General features: G+C 39.6%; 1 protein-coding gene across 1 annotated transcript in view; it reads right to left on the bottom strand.

Annotated features, from left to right (window-relative positions):
• Nucleotides 1-22,335, bottom strand: part of LOC126291695 (nuclear factor related to kappa-B-binding protein-like) — a 197,994-nt gene that overhangs the window by 24,831 nt on the left and 150,828 nt on the right. Inside the window, exons 19-21 of the mRNA XM_049985324.1 lie at nucleotides 20,509-20,750; nucleotides 10,027-10,212; nucleotides 2,617-2,836 (exon numbers count right to left, since the gene is read on the bottom strand). Of these exons, the coding sequence (XP_049841281.1) occupies nucleotides 2,617-2,836; nucleotides 10,027-10,212; nucleotides 20,509-20,750 (648 nt within the window). The remainder of the gene's footprint in view (nucleotides 1-2,616; nucleotides 2,837-10,026; nucleotides 10,213-20,508; nucleotides 20,751-22,335) is intronic.

Here is a 22,335-nt window from a genome sequence, read left to right as displayed (position 1 = left end):
TATAATGTTGTATTCTTTGACTTTGTATCCATATTAATTTTGTGAAACTTTTGAACGATGTTGTTTAAATAATGCTTGTGGATTCAAATAACTAATAGAATGATTGTTACGTAATGTACTGTAAATGAGTTGGTCCATAGTTAGGGAACATAGGGTTGAATGTAAGATATGTGGGGAAGCCCCAGAGCTACAGAAGTAGCCTGGCAGAGTGGAAGAGGTAAGGGGTCTGGGCTGAGCAGTGCTGTGGTTGACAGCTCGCTAGCAGTAGCGGAGGCCAGAAGAGCTTAATGGCAGTATTTATAGGCCTTGGATGCTGCAATTGGTGATACCATTATCATGGCATGGGTTTTAGCCCTATAAATATAATTCTGAGGCCCAGAAAATATGAAATAGGGTGAGTCCGACAGTATTACTATGACTGCATCGCTGCCAGATTAATAGCCACTGCAAATTATGCCACCAGCACCACCAGCCTTCCACTAAATTGTTTATATTTGGCACTCTGTACATGGACCAGGTATTTGTGAAATTTAGTTGATTTTATAATAATAATAATAATAATAATAATAATAATAATAGAGATGTTGCTGAAAACTCTATTTTACATCCGTGATTATCCCAAATCACAAACCTGGCCAGGATTCCTATCCTAGTGAATTTGGTTCCGAGTGTCCTAATTTATTATGAGAAAGTGGTTGAACTTGAATTTAATGTTGTGTTGTCATTTTCACAGCCAATTATACTTTTGAGTAAGTCAAAACACTGTTTATCATATCAAATTTGTTATATAAAGAGTTATAGTTTGTTGTGCTTTACTTAATAATTAATGGTAAGAATACTTACCATTTCTCATACATACTGGTATAGTTTTGTTAATAATAATGGTTCTTCAGACCATGAAAGTTTAAGAGCACTCATGTATTAGGCTAGTTAGTTAATGAAGCAATGCAAAGGCTCCTTCAAAGCCAGTGTAGGTAGATTTGCTTTCTGTTTAGTTGCTTCAAACAAAATTTAAGGAAGAACCATTTATTGTGTTATCTATTCTAATAGAAGTTAATTAGTGCACAGGCATAGAGAGCCTGTACTAAGCAATGAAGTTCTATATTATGATCATTAGCAGGCCCCCTGATTTCAATTCAGAATCATTTCAAGCTTTTCTCTGTTAGTACTGCTAATAGTTTCATTGGTTTTATAAACTGTTACACCTAGGTCATTTAAGGTATATGTTGTTGAGAGGCATACGTTACTGTTTACTATCTCATTGGCCATTTGTTTCTTAGTAGCACATATATCTGCAAGGTTAGGTTGCTTTGTTGTTGCATGAACAGTTATAAGTAAAGAGTTTAGTGTGTGTGTGTGTGTGTGTGTGTGTGTGTGTGTGTGTGTGTGTGTGTGTGTGTGTGTGTGTGTCAAGGAGAGTTAGGTTAGCCTTAGTGCTGCCTTCTGTTTTATGATTTTGCTTGACACAAGAATGCCTAATTAGGCTGGCGACCAGTTTAAATCTGTAATGCTACAACCTGCTTTTGTGCTGGGAGAACGTCTGTTCCTGACCCACCATTTACTGTTTGTTATACATTTCTGGAGTGTTTCAGAAACAAATCCTAGTTTTACTCTTCTGTTTCCATTACTCCTTTACCTTTTACCCAAATGAATACAGACTCATTTACAGATAATTTTCTCCTATTATGAGTATATAAAGACAAAGCAGAAGGCGACATATAAGCAGATTTACCAAAGTATTTATTAGCAAGTTCCGCCATATGATAGGTGCGAAAGGCAATAATGTCTCTGTCAACGAAACTTTCTCGAGTCCACCAACATTGGGTACTCCAGAGCCTCCACGGACAATGGCTGCAGTAAACCATCCGTTACCATGATCAAACGAATCATTAATATCTAAACTAAAATTAAGTCGGCATCCACAGAAAACAGAAGGTCCGCCCAGCAAGGCTTGAGCAGCGACAGACTTGACTGGTATACGATTCTTCTTGTCTCATCATGGTAACAGATGGTTTACTGTAGCCACTGTCCATGGAGGCTCTGGAGTATCCAATGTTGGTGGACTCGAAAATTTCGTTGGAAGAGACATTATTGCCTTTCGCACCTATCATATGGTGGAACTTGCTAATAAAGACTTTGGTAAATCTGCTTATATGTCGCCTTCTGCTTGGTCACAACTTTCAAAAATTCCTCACAGAGGTATAACGTTATAATCAATTGCTGTTTTAAGATGGTCAGTGGTAACGTTACATGCTACATGCAGAGACTGTACTTTAGTTAGCAATTACTACGATTTACATGCATTTCAAATTTGTGTGCTAGTGTTATTGTGAATTGAAATGTGTCTTAAGAGCTGAAATTTGTGATGGAAACATGCAGAGGATTTAATGGTTTTCTGCGTTCACTGCTAGTGCAGCTTCTTACTTGTTTTTGGCCATAGAAGAAAGAACTACTAGAAAACCCTTTTACTTTCACAAGTGCCTTCTAGATCCTGTTAATTACGATGATTATTTAGTAGTTACTAAGACAATAATTTCATTTGTAACAGAAATTTAGTGCAGAAATAAGGGGAAATGCAGAAACTACACTGCCACCTACACCTATTCCAGTACGCACCTTTCGCTGCGGCAGCTGCTGTGGCCTGAGACAGCGGGATGACCTTGAGTCCCTGCAGCGTCTTCAGGTTGAGCGCGCCCGGTGGCAGCAGGATCTGTTGCGCCCCGCCAGCAGCCCCAGGCTGCAGTACAAGGGCCCCACCCTGCGCCCTCGACGCAAGGACCACCGTCTGCTGCTGCGTCTGCCCGCTGCTCGCTTGTGTTGTCGTCAGCAGCACATTCTGCACGTACCACACATAGATTACAAATGATTTCTTACGACAATAATAAAATAATAATGTATAATATATAAAGAAAAGAAGTGGCATAGTGAAGAGCTTCTGGGTAGAGATGAAAAGAAAGTCCAAGAAGCCTTAAGGTTACACAGTTGTCCAAATTCAGAAGAAAATACTACTCTGCTTCAAAATTTGACAAAGTCATCAGTGACATACATGCAACTTCTTTCCACATTGGAGGGGGAGGGGTATGTGAGGGGGAGAATAACCTTCAAAATTTTAAATTTTTTGACCATTCCAAGCTAATTAACATATTACAGAATGCTGGCGGGTAAAGCTTAAGATTTTTGTAGTCATACATTTACTGATGCACATGTCTTTAGTAATAACTTCTTTTTACTTAGATTTAAGTTCCATATTTATTTACATATGGAAAAGTGAGTTAACAAATATTTAATGATAATTTTTAATAAACATCACATCTTTTATTTTTAAAATAGATACACATACACAGGGTGTTTCAGCTGCCCCTACCAAGTGGCTCATGATGTGGCATGGACTCGACTAATGTCTGAAGTAGTGCTGGAGGGAATTGCCACCATGAATCCTGCAGCAGTGTCCATAAATCCATAGGGGTACGAGGAGGTGGAGATCTCTTCTGAACAACACATCGCAACGCATCCCAGATATGCTCAATAATGTTTACGTCTGGAGAGTTTGGTGGCCTGTGGAAGAGTTTAAACTCAGAAGAGTGTTTCTGGAGGCACCATATGTAACAAATATGGACATGTGGGGTGTTGCATTGTCCTTCTGGAATTGCCCAAGTCCTTCGGAATGCAAAACGGAAATGAGGGGGTACAGGTGATCAGACACGATGCTTACTTCAGATGTCAAGAGTCATATCAGGGGTCATATAATACTCCAACTGCACACGCCCCACACCATTACAGAGCCTCCAACTGCTTGAACAGTCCCCTGCTGACATGCAGGGTCCGTGCGTTCATGAGGTTGTCTCCATACCTGTATACATCAATCCGCTTGACACACTTTTAAATGAGACTCTCCGACCAGGCAACACGCTTCCAATCATCAACAGTCTAATGTCAGTGTTGATGGGCCCAGGCGAGGCATAAAGCTTTGTGTCATGCAACCATCAAGGGTACACGAGTGGCCATTCGGCTCTGAAAGCCCATAACGATGATGTTTCGTTGAACAGTTCACATGCTGACAGTTGTTGATGGCCCAGCATTGAAATCTGCAGCAATTTGTGGAAGGGTTGCACTTTTGTCATGTTGAACGATTCCCTACAGTCACCGTCGGTCCCATTCTTGCAGGATCTTTCTCAGGCCGCAGTGATGGAGATTAGATGTTTTACGTGATTCCTGATATTCATGGTACACTTGAGAAATGGTTGTACGGCAAAATCATGACTTCATTGTGACCTCGGAGATGCTGTGTCCCATTGCTTGTGTGCTGACTATAACACCACATCGAAACTCAGTTAAATCTTGATAACTTGCAATTGTAGCACCAGTAACCAGTCTAACAACTGCGCCAGACACTTGTAGTCTTATATAGGCATTTGCTGAGCACATGCCTTTACCAGTTTCTCGGGCGTTTCAGTGTAGTTTTAGCATAACATTTACAAAAGTCATTTTCCTTTCATATTCTCATGGGCACATTTAAATTAATAATGTCAACAGATCACTCAACTTAGTAGTCCAATCAATAGAGAACAAAAAAAGGTGAATATCGGGAGTAGTTCGTGAAGCAGCATACTAGAAACACTGACCGGTGAAGATTAAGAGTGGGGATAGAGGTGTATTCGAAGGTCACTTTTGTACCTTTTTTCTTTTTTTTTTTTTTTTAATAACTCAAAAAAATGTGGCTCCCAGAAAAAGCTTGCCCCAATACAAAATTTCCATTTCCTACAAAAAGATACTGTTCCTTTTTCCGTAGGACTAATAGTGCGCATGTATTGAGCAAGAAAATATGAAAATCTCATGTGTGGTTTTTGAAGGACAGATATAGAATTGCGGGTAGCATAAAATGAAATTGGTAGGGGCACCTGAATCACTGTGTGTGTGTGTGTGTGTGTGTGTGTGTGTGTGTGTGTGTACACTGTTTAATCTATGTATTTTATTTTCTATTTGACATTTCATATTTTTGTATCCACTTTACTTTCTTGTGAATATTTTCATGCAATTAGGAATTAAAAATCTTATTTTAAGTAAATAATTACAATTCAATTTTTTAAACATTTCAATTTGTTGATAAATAGCAAATTTAAATAAAAGTGAAAAAAAGTTTCAACTATTGAGATCTTGACTAGTGCTTTCACAATTACTTGACTTCTATGCTATGTACTGAGCTACCCGTGAGTACGATTGTGAAGTTGAACCGTTTTACAGTTGACAGCACTCAAAAAGCATATAATGTTCAAAGGCAACTATTCGAATTTTTTTGAGAGTTGTGTTTTATTGTTTAAGGAAGTTGATAACGTATAACTATAAAAAAAATCAAAGAGGATCAATGCATAAGTTTCCCTCATTAGAGCAGAAGTTCTTTTACCTTTTACCAAGAACAATGAAAGAAAAAAGTTTTTGGTACAAATTGTTTCCCAAAGCATTCCCCCTTAAAATTTATACACTACTAGTGATCCATCCAGTTTTGCATGGGTAACGTTAAATATATACAGCCAAGCGACTTGTTCACAATATGTAGTGATATACACAAACCTTCCTTGTGAATCAGTTTATCTATTAGTGAAAACTGTATCAAACACCTACAGAAGTTCCTGAGATTACCCATAAAATACAGACAGAAACTGGCGTGATAGCCTTTAATTTACAATATGCACAGATTGGATACATCTGAGCTGATTATGGAAAAGTTTTTGCTTCTCTGATGTTGACACCTCAGAAACAGTTCTGGAAAGACACAGTAACTTCTTGAGTTGATGAAAATCAGATGTCCACAAAACCTCTGTTCAAAAACAATTAGAAGTCATCAGGTAATAAACGGAGTGAGTATGGACAAATAGTCAGCTGTTTGAGGCGTTGTTTGACAGCTGGATTTGCTGTGATGAAGAGTCAGTTGTTTTTTCCCGATTTCATCAATGACTTGTGGCAAACAAATTGTAGCATACTGGTGCCATCTGGCATTAACTGCTCTTCAATCCTCTAGCAGAATGGCCATATGTCCAGAGTACTTGTAGAAGCAAGCTGTCATTTTCTCAGAAGTGCTTCATGACCGAATAACTTTTATCAGTTTCAGTTCACCTTGGAACATGCACACAGATGACAGCAGTTTTAGTTTTCAGCTCTTGCATAGACACTGAGGTGCCAAAGAAACTGGTATAGGCATGCCTATTAAAATACAGAGAACCGTAAACAGGCAAAATACGGTGCTGTGGTTGGCAAAGCCTATATAAAACAACAAGTGTCTGGCGCAATTGTTAGAGATTGGTTACTGGTGCTACAATAGCAAGTTATAAAGATTTAAGTGAGTTTTTGAATGTGGTGGTGTAGCTGGCACACGAGGATGGGACACAGCATCTCCAAGGAAGCGATGAAGTTGGGTTTTTCCCGTAAAAGCATTTCACGAGTTACCGTGAATATCAGGAATAGGGTAAAATATCAAACCTCCGACATCACTAAGGCCGTAAAAAGATCCTGCAAGAATGGGACCAATGACAACTGAAGAGAATTGTTCAATGTAACAGAAGTGCAACCCTTCCACAAACTGCTGCAGATTTCAATGCTGGGCCATCAGCAAGTGTCAGTGTGTGAACCATCATTGTTATGGGCTTTCAGAGCCAAAGGCCCAATGGTGTACCCTTGATTACTGCACAACACAAAGCTTTACACCCCACCTGGGTCCATCAAGGCTGACATTGGACTGTTGATGACTGGAAACATGTTGCCTGGTTGAACGAGTCTCGTTTCAAATTATATCGAGCAGATGGATGTATACGGGTATGAAGACAACCTCATGAATCCACGGACCCTGCATGTCACCAGGGGACTGTTCAAGCTGGTGGAGGCTCTGCAATGCTGTTGGGCATATCCAGCTGGAGTGATATGGGGACCATGATATGTCTAGATACAACTCTGACAGGTAACACATACATAAGCATCCTGTCTGATCACCTGCATCTGTTAATGTCCATTGTGCATTCCAAAAGACTAGGACAATTCCAGCAAGGCAATGCGACACCCCACAGTTCCAGAATTGGTACAAAGTGCCTTCAGTAACACTCTTCTGAGTTTGAACACATCTGCTGGCCACCAAACTCCCCAGACATGAACATTATTGAGCATATCTGGGAACAAGCTGTCCAGATGAGATCTGCATCCCCTCATATGCTTACGGATTTATGGACAGTCTTGCAGGATTCATGGTGTATGTTCCCTGCAGCACTACTTCAGACATTAGTCGACTCCATGCCACATTGTGTTGCAGCACTTCTGCGTGCTCACGGGGGCACTACAAGCAGTACCAGTTTCTTTGGCTCTTCAGTGTATATTAAAGTTTTGTCTCCTGTTACAATGTTGTATACCGATTTTGAATTTCCCTCGATTAAATGTTTTGAGTCTTTCCTTGCACCAATGGACACAAGCCTGGTTTAGAGTTTTGGTCAAACTGAGAGGACTCCATCAAGAACAGATCTTCTTCATAGCTAAATGTTCACGGACAGTCAAAGGTATTGCAGCCTTCGATACACCTCTATGTTACTGTAAGTCACACAGTGAACCTCCTCAGTACACTAGTCACTGAGTCGATGTTTTTTGAAATATAAGCTGATTTTGCTCAATAGTCAGAAACAGAAGCAGACTAATTGTAGTCTTTCTATGTAGGTGATTGGTTAGTGAAAACTGAACACAGAAATTTGAGACATTTTTATGACTCAAGCCATTACCCACTGTTGGATATAGATCTGGGTAGCAAGGAGACCAGAAAACTACCAGTGAATCTCACTCCCAATTCTTTAAGAACTCACACTCCCACATATAAAATACCATATCTCCAATAGTATGTGTTATACAACAAAATAATCTGTCTAGTATGTTCAGTGTATATATGGTTACTGTCTGTAAAATGTGTTGCAATAGCTATAGTGGTAAAGAAGTAATAAATTAAAACATCATGCCTTTGCTAAACTGTGCAATCATTTTCAGGGATGCTTTTCCGATATCACCCTCAGCCCATAGTTTTAGAAAATATGCCACCTGACACAGTGTCTGATCATTGGGATCAAATTCATACAACATTTGGGAGTTGACTACTTTAAAACAGGCTTCCACACAACATAGATACGTTATACGTGAAACAAGCTGTATAATGCCCTACCGTAAATAGCAGTAACTGACGCACCCCACAGCCTGTGCTGCAAGATAAAGCTGAGGCTTGGGTGCGTCTTGCAGCATGACAGAATTTTTCAATCACACTCTTACCTTCGTTGTCTGAGTGACTTAAGATAAATATTTCTTTTCAAAACATAATTAACGAATTTTGATCAATTATGGTTTCTGAAATCATTACAAAATGTTTACATTTTACATAACAATTGAATGAGCAGGGATCAGAGCCTAACAGTCGCATATACTTGGTGAAGAGTGGACTGTCACTGTGCTGGCCAGAGAGACAAATTTGTATAGCCAAAGGCCAGTGACCACAAGACACCACTGTTTCATTCATGTTTCCTGTGGCCATTATTACTGTAATTGTAATTAAAGAAAAACAAAACAACAACAATGGCATGTAAAAGATGTATGAATTTAACTTTTTGTAAAGTTTAATTTTCATCTTCTATTTGGTAGTGAATGGTCTGCTTGTAATCTACTGAAGACTGTATAATGTTGGTGATGAAAGCAGTAAATCTGCTAATAGTGAAGTGTGAAAATAATAATTTTATAGGTCAAGTGTGCAAATAAACCACACTGTCCTGAAGAATTTGACAGATTTTCCACGGTTCATCGGAAATTTTAAACAGCTGATGAATGCAAACACTACAACTTCATCTAGCAATACAGGCTTCGCATGTATTGTTGGCCAGTACTATTCATGGTAGGATATCATACGGAGTACTTCACATATAAAGCATTGGCATTCTGTGGGAACCAGTACCCACACAGGCAAGCCCTGAGCTATTAGTATGGAAAACTCTACCATCTTTGAAATTTACTAGGTTCTCACATATTAATAGTTTACATAAATGAAAGCAAGGAGTGATATGCAGGCACTTTATTCTGTTGCAGAATACAAAAAAATAACTGAATGAATGTCTAAGTTGAACAGTATCAAGGGTGTCAAGCAAAAGAAAAATTCACCTCTGGTTGACGTGCTGGCAACAAATGAGTAAAACATAAAAATATCTCTGCTTTACACAATAGCATGAAAAGAAACAACTAATCTGATACTGTTACCTATGCTGTCTAGCAAATTATAGATGAATTTGTTAACATCTAATACCAACTTAAGTGTTAGAAAGTTTTTCCTGAAGATATTTGTCTGTATGTCTGTAATGTGGTGTTGTGTGGAAGTGAAATGTGGACAATATGCAAATCAGAAAAGAAAGAGGTAAAGGTTTTTGAAATATTCTACAGGAGATAGGTGTATCAAGTAACTAGTGAGGAGACACTGAACTGAATTAGGGAGAAAAGAAATTTTAAGGTGTAAAATGACTCAAAGAAGGGATCAGTTGACAGAATACATCCTGATGCATCAAAGAATTGTCAATTTGGTAATGGAAGGAATTGGGTGCATGTGTTTTGGGGGAGGGGAGGGAGGGGGTGGGGGGAGGGGGGAGGGGAGGGACAGGTACAGCAGTAGAGAGAGACCAAGGCTTTAGTACAGTACGCAGGTTCAAATGGATATAGGTTGTGGTAGTTATGCAGAGATGAAGAGTCTTGCACATGACAGACAGGTGTGGAGAGGTGCAACAAATTGTACTTCAGACTGAAGACAATGACAACAAAAAAATATTTGCAAACTAACAACAAATATTCTCAGTAAGAAGCTGCAACTACATAGTGGTACAGCTATGTATTTACATATGTAGCGGTATGCAAAAAAATGTTCTCATAACAACAAGGTATATCACGGTGCTCTGTACTTGACTATTTTGTCTGGTCACACCCAATCGCACTATGAGAAATGACCGAAACTTGTGCGCTGCGCCAGGTGTGTCTCACCTGGCCTGCTGCCTGCCCTTTGCCTGCCGCGATGATGACGGGCTTGCCACCGATGTGTGCCAAGTTGATGCCAGCTGCCGTTGCAGCACCCGCCGTCCCCACGACTCTCAGTTGCGTCGCTTGCGCAGTGCTCGCGATGGTGCCTCCCTGTGTTTGCACCAGTTTCACTGCCGCCTGCTGCTGTTGCTGCAAAATTAAAAAAGTATACATTTAAAGCATAATAAGCAAGTCCAGTACCAGGTACACCAGTAAGGAACTTGTAGTGATCCACACCTCTCATACAGTGTATGGCGGGCGTCTCTCATGATCTCTTATCGTCAAATGACAGAAATGTGCAGCTGTCAAAAGAATAACTACAGTCAACTAACATTTATTACAGTGATTGGGTGTAAGTTAAATTTGTTAAGTGTCTATATTAGGTGTCAGCTGAACAGTCTGTGTTGATGGCTGCCATTCAGAGCATCCGGGTTCCATTCCCAGCACTGCCAAAGATTTTTCCTTGGTGGGTGGGCTGATATGGAATGCTCTCAGCCTCATGATGCCAATGGAGAGCCACTTGAATGAGTAATAGTGGCTCCACAGTCTGGAAAGTCCGCAAGATGGCCACGAGGGCGGTGTGCTGACGACATGCTCCTCCTTATCTCATCTGAATGACACTGTAAGGCAGAGAATGACATGGAATGACATGGCAACCAGTAGGCATTCCTAAGACCTTCATGGCCTGGCAAGGAGCTCGTTAATTTATACTCTTCTTTTCACACCTACTCCAAGGACATGTAATCACTGGGGAAGATCCACACTCAGGAGATGCCACAATTACAAGAAGGAAAAGCCAAAATTGAATTGCTTGTTGTAATGCAGTTACATGTAGTGGCTTCAGAAAGAAAGTTACGCATATCGTCCCGTGTTAAAACCACTGCACAGCAAGAGTGGCGCATTGTCAGACGAGAGTGTACATTCTGCTACAGCACAGATAACAGCTATATCAGAGTGTGCGACTGAAATGGCACAGCAATCGGAAATGTATTCCAAAGTTGAAGTATACAGGACAGTCGATTCTGGGCAAAACAACTCAATTGCACACAGTTTCACTGCAAAATTCTAGTAGTATATGGACCAAACAAAACGTTGCATCTAGCTGTCGTGAAATGGTGCCAACAATCTGACAAAGGCTGTTCAGACGTGGGTAATGCTGATTGGGATATTCAGCTCTCACACCATGTGATTTCCATATTCCTAGCAGCAGAAATAACATCTGAGGTGGGAGGAGGTAGAGATTTTCCAATGATGAAGACGTTCAAAAATCAGTTTTCTCAACTGGCTCAGTGACCAACGAGCAGATTTTTATCATCGAGAGACTGAATAATTGGTAAAATGTTCTGATTACTGTTTACAGAAACTTGGCATCTATGTAGAAAACTGGTGTCACGAATTTATCTCAATTTGACATGTAGCAGCATTCAGTAAAAGTTACTTGACCTGCCATAATAATATGTAAATTACTTTTTGAAATCCCTTTGTAGAAGCTCTGTGAACTGCACAGTCCTGGGTCCAAAAAGTACTGAATTCCTTGGAGGCAGTCAACAATGTAAATATTAAAGAAAAAGGAAGGGTCAATGGAACTGTAGAGTGACAGCATAAGTTTGGATATGGATGAAAAATAGTTGGCTGTTGTTTTGCCATATACAATGTGTTCGGAAATTCCCATTAAGACTTGTAGGATTTGCAGAGGGGAACAATCCCATGTTCAGAAACGTCATCCAATGATACTATACAGTGTTAAAGTTATACGCACCAGTGCCTGTAAATGTATGTATATATACAGAGTCATCTTGTGATGATGTTATAAACTTTCAAGAATGATTCAGATGGATAAATGTATCGCTTTGATGTAAGAGTCCCTGGTTTGGAAATGAACGAGTCGATAGTTCCAAGAAAATATCATTCCGATAGCTCTAACAGTGGAATACATGTACCAGTACTGTTATTACCAAGAATGTAGGGCATATAACTTTCCAGAGGTGATAATCTGAAAGAAAATTACAAAAAAGTGTAGTAAACATAGGCTCTAAAATGCATACCTTAAGAGCTGTGAGCACTTGTTCACCTTCACTAGTGTGAAAAAAAAAAAAAAAAACTACTCTATCGAACAAGTCCTTATAGCTCTTAAAGGTATGCATTTTAGAGCCCATGTTTATCAGACTTTTTTTCCTTGTACTAGACAGTTTTTTCTTGTTTTGGTCCATACTATCACCTCTGAAGGTTGCCTGCCCTACAATCATCGGAACAACAATACCATTACAGGTATTCCACTGTCAGAGGTATCAGAAAGGTTTTTGTTCATAACTTCCAACTCATTAATTTACAATAAGGGAGCCTCACTTCAAATTGATACATTTATCCTCTCCATCTCACCTGAAAGTTTGCAACATGATCATGATATCACCCTGTATGTACATAAATTAAGAGGTGCCGGCATTTGTAACTCTGACACTTTGTAGCATCATTGGATGACACTTCCAGACAGGGGCTCCCATCCAAAATATTATTACTCACTCACCTATTCAAGTTCTGGAAATTTGTAATGGGAATTTCCACACACCCTGTATATGAGGTGTGTGAGAAAAGTAATGAGACTGACGGCACTGCAAGTGATCTGGCAATGCTGTGTTGCTCTATTTTTGTAGACCCTTCCAGATGCTCAGTCAGAGTTTCAGCTCTGTACAACTGTCACATGATTTTTGAGACAGACATCAGTGAAGTTGTGTTTTTGCTGTGTGTTACAAAAATGGAAGAGCAGAATTTACAGCAATGTTTTGTGTTAAACTTGAGGAATTTGCAAGTTTGACCTATGAAAAGCTGAAACAGACCTACAGGGGATATTCCTAATCAAGAGCACAAGGGTTTAACTGGCACAAATTGGCTGAAGATGAACCTCATTCACGGAGAGCTTCAACTTCAAAAGCAAACGAGAACATCGAAGGTGGGTGTTCTCTTGTGAGATCAAACAGGCATTTAATAATAAGGCTGATGAGTGACCAATAAAACTTAAAAAACTTTGACTGTACATCAGATTGTGGCCGAAGTTTCGGACACGTGAAAGGTTTGTGCCAAAATTTTGCCGGAAGACCTCACAAATGAGCACAAGGATGATCACACAAATGTGCGAATTGATCTTCTTGAGAGGATTGCCAATGACCATGAATGGTTCAGCCACGTGATCATAGGTGATGAGCCTTGGATTTTTGAGTATGATTCTGTGGCAAAGTGGTACGGGCACACCGAGACATCTCCTCGACAGGAAACAACTCGAATTGGCACATCAAAGATCAAAACAATGCCGATTTGCTTTTTTGACAGTGTAAGTATCGTGCAGAAGGAATTTGTTCCTTCAGGACACACTGTCAACCAAGTGTTTTACAAAGATGTTCTTGAAAGGCTCAGGAAAAAGGTGAGTTCAGTGAGACTGGACATTGCAGATGAGTGGACATTGCATCATGGCAACCCCCTTGTTACATGGCTACTTCCATCATGGAATTTTTTTATCTCAAAAGGCATTTCTGCTGCTCCACAGCTCCCCTGTTCACCTTTTCTTTTCCTGAAATTGAAAAATGTGTTAAAAGGATACCATTTTGGAACTCTGTAGAACAATTAAAAGAATATGACCAACATATTAAAGACCCTATCAATTGAAGCCCTTCAGCGCTGCTGCCAAAACTGCGAACAAAAACTCTGCCGGTGTATAGCTGACAAAGGGAACTACTTTGAAGGGGACAATATTGTTGTTAAAAAAAACTTTGATAGGTAAAAAACCAGTCTCATTCCTTTTCTCACGTACCTCATGTATGCCTCTTGACGGATGATTTGAAAGTATACGTGTCTGCTGACAACACTAATTGGTCGTGAACAATGTTGAGTGCAACAGTTCAAGATATAAAGTTCATGCCTTGTGGAAAAACTAAATTGATACTAAGTCACAGGGAAATTCAGTTTTTGCTTCTCCAAACTCACAACTAAACAAAAACTTACATTCCTATAACACAGAATCTCAACAGTTCAAATTTCTGTGTGTTCAGATAGATGATGAGCTGTCATAAAGAGACCATGTTAAGGATCTTCTTCAAAAACTGACTGCTGCTATATTCACTATTAGAGCAGTATGTGCAAGAAGTGATAGCCCAACACAAAAATTAGTCTACTTTGCTTATTTTTCTTCATACATGACATACGGCATTATAGTCTGGGGTAATTCTTTCCATTCACAAAGTGTATCGTTGGCTCAGAAATTGGCAGTTTGAGCAATTTGTGGTGTCAGTTCACAAACCTCTTGTCAACCCCTGCTCATGAGTCTGCAAATTCTGACAATGGCTTCTCAATATACATTTTGTTCAATGCCATTTTTTGTTAACTATATGAGCTTCTTTCCATGAATTAGCAGCTTTCAAGCGGTTAATACTAGGCAAAATCCAATCTGCACTTGGATCGCACCTCCTCGACTCCCTCTGCTCTGCTACCACAAGAATTTAAAAAATCTTAGCAGTGATCCTCTAACTTTTAAATCTAGACTGAAGAGTTTTCTGATGGCTCACCCCTTCTATTCCAGGGAGTTTCTGCAAAAAATTAATTTAATTCCTGTGTTATATTGTTGATTATGCTAAAATATACTCAACAGCTTGATATCTGCATAGGATTCACATAAATTTTATTTTGTACATTATTACTTTTCTGAAATAAATTCATGTACTGACTCATTCTATAAGCACAGAGATTTTTTCCTAAATTCTGTCCTATGGTGCTAGATATAAAATAAAAATACATATGATACAGATTAGTGGAGAATATAACTAAAACGATTAGCTTACTTAAAGGTGTTTCACTAAAATATAGGACTATTAAATGCTGGTGTTATTAAATCCTATGTAAAGGACCTCAGCAGAGAAAGAAGTTCAAAGTCACCACTGTAATATCATTTTGGGATATTGTATTTCAAATGAGGAACACGTACAATTAACATAATGAAAAAGGAACAACACAAGCTTTACAGCTTGGCTTCACATCAATGTCAAGGTCATTAGAGATACATGAATATATATTTGATTGGGAAGCAGTAGAAAATCCACTGGCAAATTGCCTAAGAAACTATCCCCATGCAATGTAGGGCAACCACACAAAAATTGATGGTGAAGTAAACCACCATCCTCCCGAATGCAAGTTCACTGCACCACCTTACGAAAGAGAAAACCACGACAAAAAATGTTATTCCACTTGCCATCATTCCAATTCAGACATTACAAAGTATAAAGAGAGTCATCAGTGGATTAGCATGTTGTTAACAGGATGTGATGAAAGAATCAGCATTTTTGTATTTTGATTTTTACAGACGAGTCAGTTCCTTCAATTCTGATGGAGTGAGATACAGAAGACAGACAGACAGAGAGACAGTGCAAGTAGGAGTCGTACTCTGAGGGCTCTGCACAATCTTGATTATGTATACAGATAACAATAATAATTCTATTGGATGTCACTACGGCACGGTGCGTGACCCTAAGCTACCCCATTTCAGGTTCCCAGCATGTGTTTTACTGCTAAACCATCAGGCCTCACATGGATGAAGATGGTTCTTCTATGGGTTTTGATGAGTGAATTTGCGAGTATCAAAACATGTGACATGTATGGCCATGTATTTTGATCACATTCACTTATAAACTTAAATTATTTACACCAACTATATACACCACCAAGGGAACATAGGCCTTAGCATTTGACATAAATTTCAACTTGATACTTTCACCATGTCCTGGGAAACTGCACCCTTAATAGACAGACTGACAGTCAGATGGACAACAAATGGCAAACATTTTTTAATTTCACATAATTACCAGTTAATAATTTTCAGATTTTTTCCCTTTACTTGTACTGTGAAACCATGCTTCTTGCCACAAATTTTATGATTCTTCATCAATAAAAAGTGCTTAATAGACTTTGACGAGTGAATGTGCAACTATCAAAATGTGACATAAATGCCCCCCCCCCCCTTTTTTTACTGCACTGACTTAGAAGCTTCACCAAGTGACTGTAGACTTCAGTGCCTGACATATATTTCAACACGATATCTACCTCCGTTTCTGACATAAAGGGATCTTAACAGATGGACAGGCAAACAGGGACAGACAGACAAACAGATAACACAGGGAGTATTGTACAAGGGTTCCATTGTTACCGACTGACGTACGGAACCCTAAAAATGAAGGAAGATTAGATACTCACATTCCATTAACAATGGGGTCACTAGAAAAAAGCACACCCTTGGGGGTAGGAAAGGAAGTAAGTCGTGTCCTTTCCTGAGAAATCATCCTGTCTGTCATCTACCCTAAGCAACCTAGGGAAACCTACATCTGGATGGTCCGACAGGGATTTGAAGTGTTAACAAACCAGTGTGTTACCTCTATGCCACCTAATTGATAGAGATAAGGAAGAGACTGGGGGGGGGGGGGGGGGGGGGGGTTACATGGTGAGAATGGGGAAGGGGTGCGAAGAAAGGGGGGTGGGTGCAGGAAGAGGACAGCAGAAGCTTGCACACTTTAATTAAAAATCCCACTTGTAAAGCTATAAATTTGATTTTCAGGTGATCTTGTTCCTGTGCTTAGTAAGGGTTAATATGCTTTGTCTACTCATTCTGTTTAAGAAACAATTTACAGTTCTCAGTACCTTGGCCTGCACTCTCTAACAGTACTTGATACAAAATTCTACATTTGCAACATGAGAATTAATATGTCACGCCAACTGAAAATTAGTGCCAGATCACAGTTTTAACCCAGATTTCCTGCTTTCATAAATAGTTAGGCTATTTGACAATGCTTTTATGTGTGTCTCAAACTTTCACATCTCTGATGTTCCCACCTGTAATTTCCAAATGCTACTACCAAAGAGTCTTCAGTGTTGTATGTGAAACAGAACAGCACCAATGCGGGAATGGATTTGGTGGATGACAGTGGCTCATCCAACCATTAAGTATATGGATCACTTTAATTCAACGTGATTTTGAATTCCAGTTTGAAACAAATTTTCATTGGTCACCTTATACTGTATTTTATATCCTACAGGACACATTTCTTTCTTTGAAAAATTGACTCCAAAATTCAAGTGCGTCTTATACTCAAAAGAAATACAAAAATGTCCAGTGTTTGATTTTAAAATCCCCGCCATTCTTAAAAATGGCCATATATTCGGTGCTGCGTGAAAAATCTCTATTGGCAACATTGGATCCAACTGACAACAGCAGTACACCAATGCAACGAACATGAGAGGATTCAGAAGCTTGCTAACATTGTCTTCGTCCCACCCCGTTATCACAAACCAAAAACACTGTCTAGCCTATGACATGTCATGCAGTCTACTGTGTCAGTTAAATTGAATTGAAAGTGATTTGTGTTATCAGTAACCCTAGAATATTTTTCTTAGTGGCTAGTTTCGTAATGGAAAAAATAAAAGGTATTTATATGGTGCAGGCTGTAAATTGAAAGTAACAGCATATGCAGAAGACTGCAGAAACAGATCAGCTAAGCAACATTTTGGCCCTCCACCAACAAAAGAAAACCTTTCGCATTTTGCAGGCTAGTAAAGAATAACAGAAAAAATTAAGAAGACTAAATGTGCAAATAGAGAACTGAATGCAAATGACCAAAACCAGAAGATGACTTACTGAAATTGATTCAAGGACACCATCAAAATGACATTGGAATTCATAAGAAAATGATTCAAATACATACTCATAACCCAGCGCTACAGTGAAGCTCAGCAGACTTTAAGGATGGAGTTGGTTGGTACTACAAGTTTAAGAAGTATCATGGACTTAGCATGTGAATCAAAACCAAAACATCTCAGAAAATGGCACAAGAGTATGAAGAGAAAACATTATCTTCTCTTCGCTTTATTATTCAACACTGAGTGAAAACCAGTGTGGAACTAAGGCAAATAGTGGATATGGACTAAACTCCTCTGACGTTTGATGTTCCTTGTAATATGACTGTTGCCATTAAAGATACTAAAACTGTAACTACAAAAAGAAGTGGACATGAAAAAATGCACTACACTGTCGTCCTTTCATGTTGTGCTGATGGTACTAAACTTAATCCGATGACCATTTTCAGCCACAAAACAATGTCAAAACTACCTGAAAAATCACCAAATGGTGTTGTTCACACACATGATTAGAGCTGGATGGACAAGGCTGGTACGAAGTTATAGATTAACAGGGTACCTGAGGAAAGGAAAGGCACTTTTCTGATGAAGAGTTCTCTTCTTGTGTCGTATCAGTTTAGTAGTCATTTGGAAAATTCTGTGAAAGAGAAACTGAGACAGGGAAAGAACAGAGCTTGCTGTTATTCCAGGAAGACTTACTTCACAATTGTAACCTCTTGATGTCTTGATAAATAAACCATTTAAAGTGTACATGAGTGAGAAATGCAACAAATGGATGATGGATGAAACCCAACATGAATTCACAGCGAACGGAGCTTTCAAATCACCTACAATCAAACAGGTGTGTCATTGGATAAACAGTTGTGGCCTAGAGTAAAAGAAGACATTATCTTTAAACCTTTCAACAAGTGCAGTGTAAGTAATGAAAGTTCAGATGACGATTTTCAGGGATTTTAAAGGTCAGTTCGGTTTTATAAACTTCAGATTTTTGTTCTAGTCTGGCTTTGCAATCTAATAACAAAAGTGGTTAAATGTTATTTTAAAAAACTGCTTAAAAATTAAGGTGTGCCTTGTAGTCGATCATGTTTTATAGTCTGAAAAATACTGTATTCATTACGTTCCATATTACAGTGTATTACACCATGTATCACACATACTGCTGCAATACTGAATCTCATGTAGCAGATAATGCTGAATCTGGTCTTGTATCAGATACTACAATACTGTTTGCAGCAAATCAGGTACTTCAATAGAAGTTTGTATGCTCAAACTGTCAGCATATAATACCTTTCAATGAAGAAATTTACACCGGGTTACTATCTTTGACATTTAAGTTTACAAAATTTTATGATGTTCTGTTTATATTCCTGAGAGTTAAAAAAGACAAGAAAGATTGCTGACAAACAATAATAACAACCATGTTTGTGAGATGTATGTAGCTAAAGATAACACTTTGAAAAGGACTTTAACTGTGGATAATACTTAATTTACTTCGATAATGACCACATCTAGCCAATAAGATAACCACACTGAGGGACAATCAAAACACTTGCATTTGAGGATGTCGCTGCAGCATATTTACAATGCAGCATGACTCCGATTAGGGTAGTGAAATTTTGGCAAGGGATGAGTGTGGCATTCATATCTTTCTGACATGCATGTAGTAAATACTGAAACATGAACTGTAGCAACATTATAACCAAATGTGTCCAAACAGGAGCAACATGCTGTTATTCATTTCTTGGCTGCTGAAGGTCAAACACCAATAGACATCCACTGGAGAAAGAAGAATGTGTGTGGGGCAGCACGTCTGTCGAAGACCACCACGCCACAGTGTGCCAAGTTCTGTGCTGGTCATGATTCAACACAAAACACCGGTCGATATAGGAGAGCAGCCTCACCCATTACGGACAACAAGAAGCGGAGGATCAATGATGTGATTAGAGCGCAATGGTGCATAGCCGTTCATGATCTCAACATCAGCTTCTGTAGTGTGCAACACTTGGCAGGAGTTAGGTTACTGTAAGGTCTGCAGCCAATGGAAACCCTGGATGTCGAATACCAAACACAATCACTCTGTTCTTTGATTACTGGGCCCAATTGCTTATTGATTTCAAGGAAGGCCTTTTTTAAGGGACCAGAGGCATGATAATCACATGGGGGAGATCATGACTATAAGGTGGATGCTAGGATGTCTCCCATGTGAGTTGGCATAACTTCTTTTTTATGACTTTTGGCGCAGGTTTCCTGGATGTTTCACCTCAATTGCATATCGTAATTTCTCCAGCACTGTGCAGTATCATTACCCAGGGATGGAGACACTAGGTTCCTTGAAGCCACAGGAATTCTGGAAAAAGAGAACCTTTCAGCTCATGAAACAGTGGGATATTTGTGCTCAGGCCTCTGGTGATAATTTTTGAATAAAGACTTCAGTGATACCAACAGAGTTGTCCTGTACCTTTTCTTGGAACACTCATAATATATTTGACTTCTTGCCCAGGAGAAACTAATTTATTGATAAAGCAATCTTATGAGGGTCATGTTTTTTCCAACTGATGTACGGAATCCTAAAAAGCAACATTATGAAAAGGCCCGTCTTTAACTTCCATTGCAAAGCAGGGGCATATAACTAGTAAAAAAGTAAATGTACATTAAGACAGCTGTGATGGTTATTAATATTAGTACTAATCAGACGTGGAGCACAAGACAATCAAGACTGTTTCCACTACATTGCTACTGCTTTCTTCACAAACTCATCCACCTGTCAGTGTACTGTATTACCTGTTGCTGTAACTGGGTAGCCTGCAGTATTCTGGGGGCAGAGGTCGTCTGTGCACTGGCTCCGCTGCCCGCCACCGACAACAGGCTGCCCTGCGACACCACCGCAAACTGCGTCGCTGCTCCCGGTATCTGTATGAGGCTGGCCGTGGGAGCAGACACTTGCTGCTGCTGTTGCTGTTGTTGCTGCTGTTGCTGTGCCTTAACAGATGCGGCTGTCGATGTCGTCACACGTAACGCTGTCCCTGCAAATATAATACTCCACTGATTTCATCTTCTTTCATTTGGGGAAACTAAGCTTACTGTAAATCCTGAAGAAATCTACACTATCAGGGAAATCGAGGCTACCAAAGTGCAACTTATTCAGGCAAGCACAAATATAAAGTATTCACTTTCAAGATGGAGATACTAAGTTGGTCCATCTTCACAGGTTCTCAGGCATCGTGTCGGATACTGTCACGGAAATTGCACAATATTTCGACGAGACTGTTGCTCTTCATCTCGAGGTGCAACGGTGGAGAGCTACAGCCTCTCGTCAATTTATAAGTTTTTTCTCTAAAAAAGCACTGGTGGCAGGAGGTGGGGACATTGACTTCCAGAACCCCTCACCATACAACTGATTTGTTATGGACTTCTGCATCTACAATTTGGAGAACACAGCTACAGGCCTCGAATCCCAGCATTTGCACTTGGGCAATAGATGAGTGGCTGGTCTAATGTCCTGGCTTTGTGGCCTCTCACTGATCTGTATTTGCAAGCTGCTAGTTATCATTACCCTTCTCAAAACAGTGGTTTAAGTGTCACAAAACTGTTGAATCTGGCATTTGCACTCTTATTGCTGGCACAATCACAAGTGATGTCAAATATTGTTATTGTTACTATTATTATTATTATTGTTGTTGTTGTTATTTGCTTCCCATGGAACAGGTGAATATCATGGTCAAATAAACTTCATCTGCTATGGGTCATGAACTTGCCATGTCTGCTGAAGATCCTAACAAATTAATGGAAAATCTCATATAAAGATGTGAAACAATTACTAACAAAGAGATAGAGGGGCTGGCCAGTACTTACCTCAGCTCAGTACAGCTGATAAAAAAAAAAAAAAAAAAAAAAAAAAGGAAAAAAAAAACGAAAATTTAAGTTCCTAGCTTTCAGAATAAATGTTCCTTCATCAGGGAGGAGAGAGGGGAAAGAAAGGGAAGAAGGGAAAGTGGATTTAGTTACTCACAACCCAGGTTATGAAGCAACAGGGAAAGGAAAACAGGGAAGGTAGCAAGGATGGAGGCATGGTTGTCAGAGGGAAGCCAAAGATATTCTACTGTAGGTACTGTGCCAGCTTCAAACCAAACAGGATGCATACAGAAGGAAAGAGGTGTATATTATAAAGATGTAGGATGAAAAGATGCATGAATAGCTAAAGAGGAAAGGGAAAGAGGAGAAGACTGAAAAGTAAATGGGAGTGAGGTTGTTTAACGTAGGTTCAGTCCAGGGGGATGGCGGGATGAAAGGATGTGCTGGAGTGCAAGTTCCCATCTCCGCAGTTCAGAGGGACTGGTGTTGGGTGGGAGAAGCCGAATGGCACATACGGTGTAGCAGGTTCCTAGGTCCCTAGAATTATGCTGGAGGGCATGCTCCGCTACTGGGTATTGGACATCTCCTAGGCGGACAGTTCGTCTGTGTCCGTTCATGCGCTCAGCCAGTTTAGTTGTTGTCATACCAACTGCAGTGCAGGCATGTCAGCTGATAAATGACATATGTAGTTTCACATGTGGCCCTGCCTTGAATTGCGTATGTTTTACCAGTAGCGGGGCTGGAGAAGGTGGTTGT

This window comes from Schistocerca gregaria, chromosome 9 (genome assembly GCF_023897955.1).
Source record: "Schistocerca gregaria isolate iqSchGreg1 chromosome 9, iqSchGreg1.2, whole genome shotgun sequence".
NCBI lineage: Eukaryota > Metazoa > Arthropoda > Insecta > Orthoptera > Acrididae > Schistocerca > Schistocerca gregaria.
The sequence above is the reverse complement of the archived record's forward strand: the minus strand, read 5'-3'. Positions and strand labels throughout refer to the sequence as shown.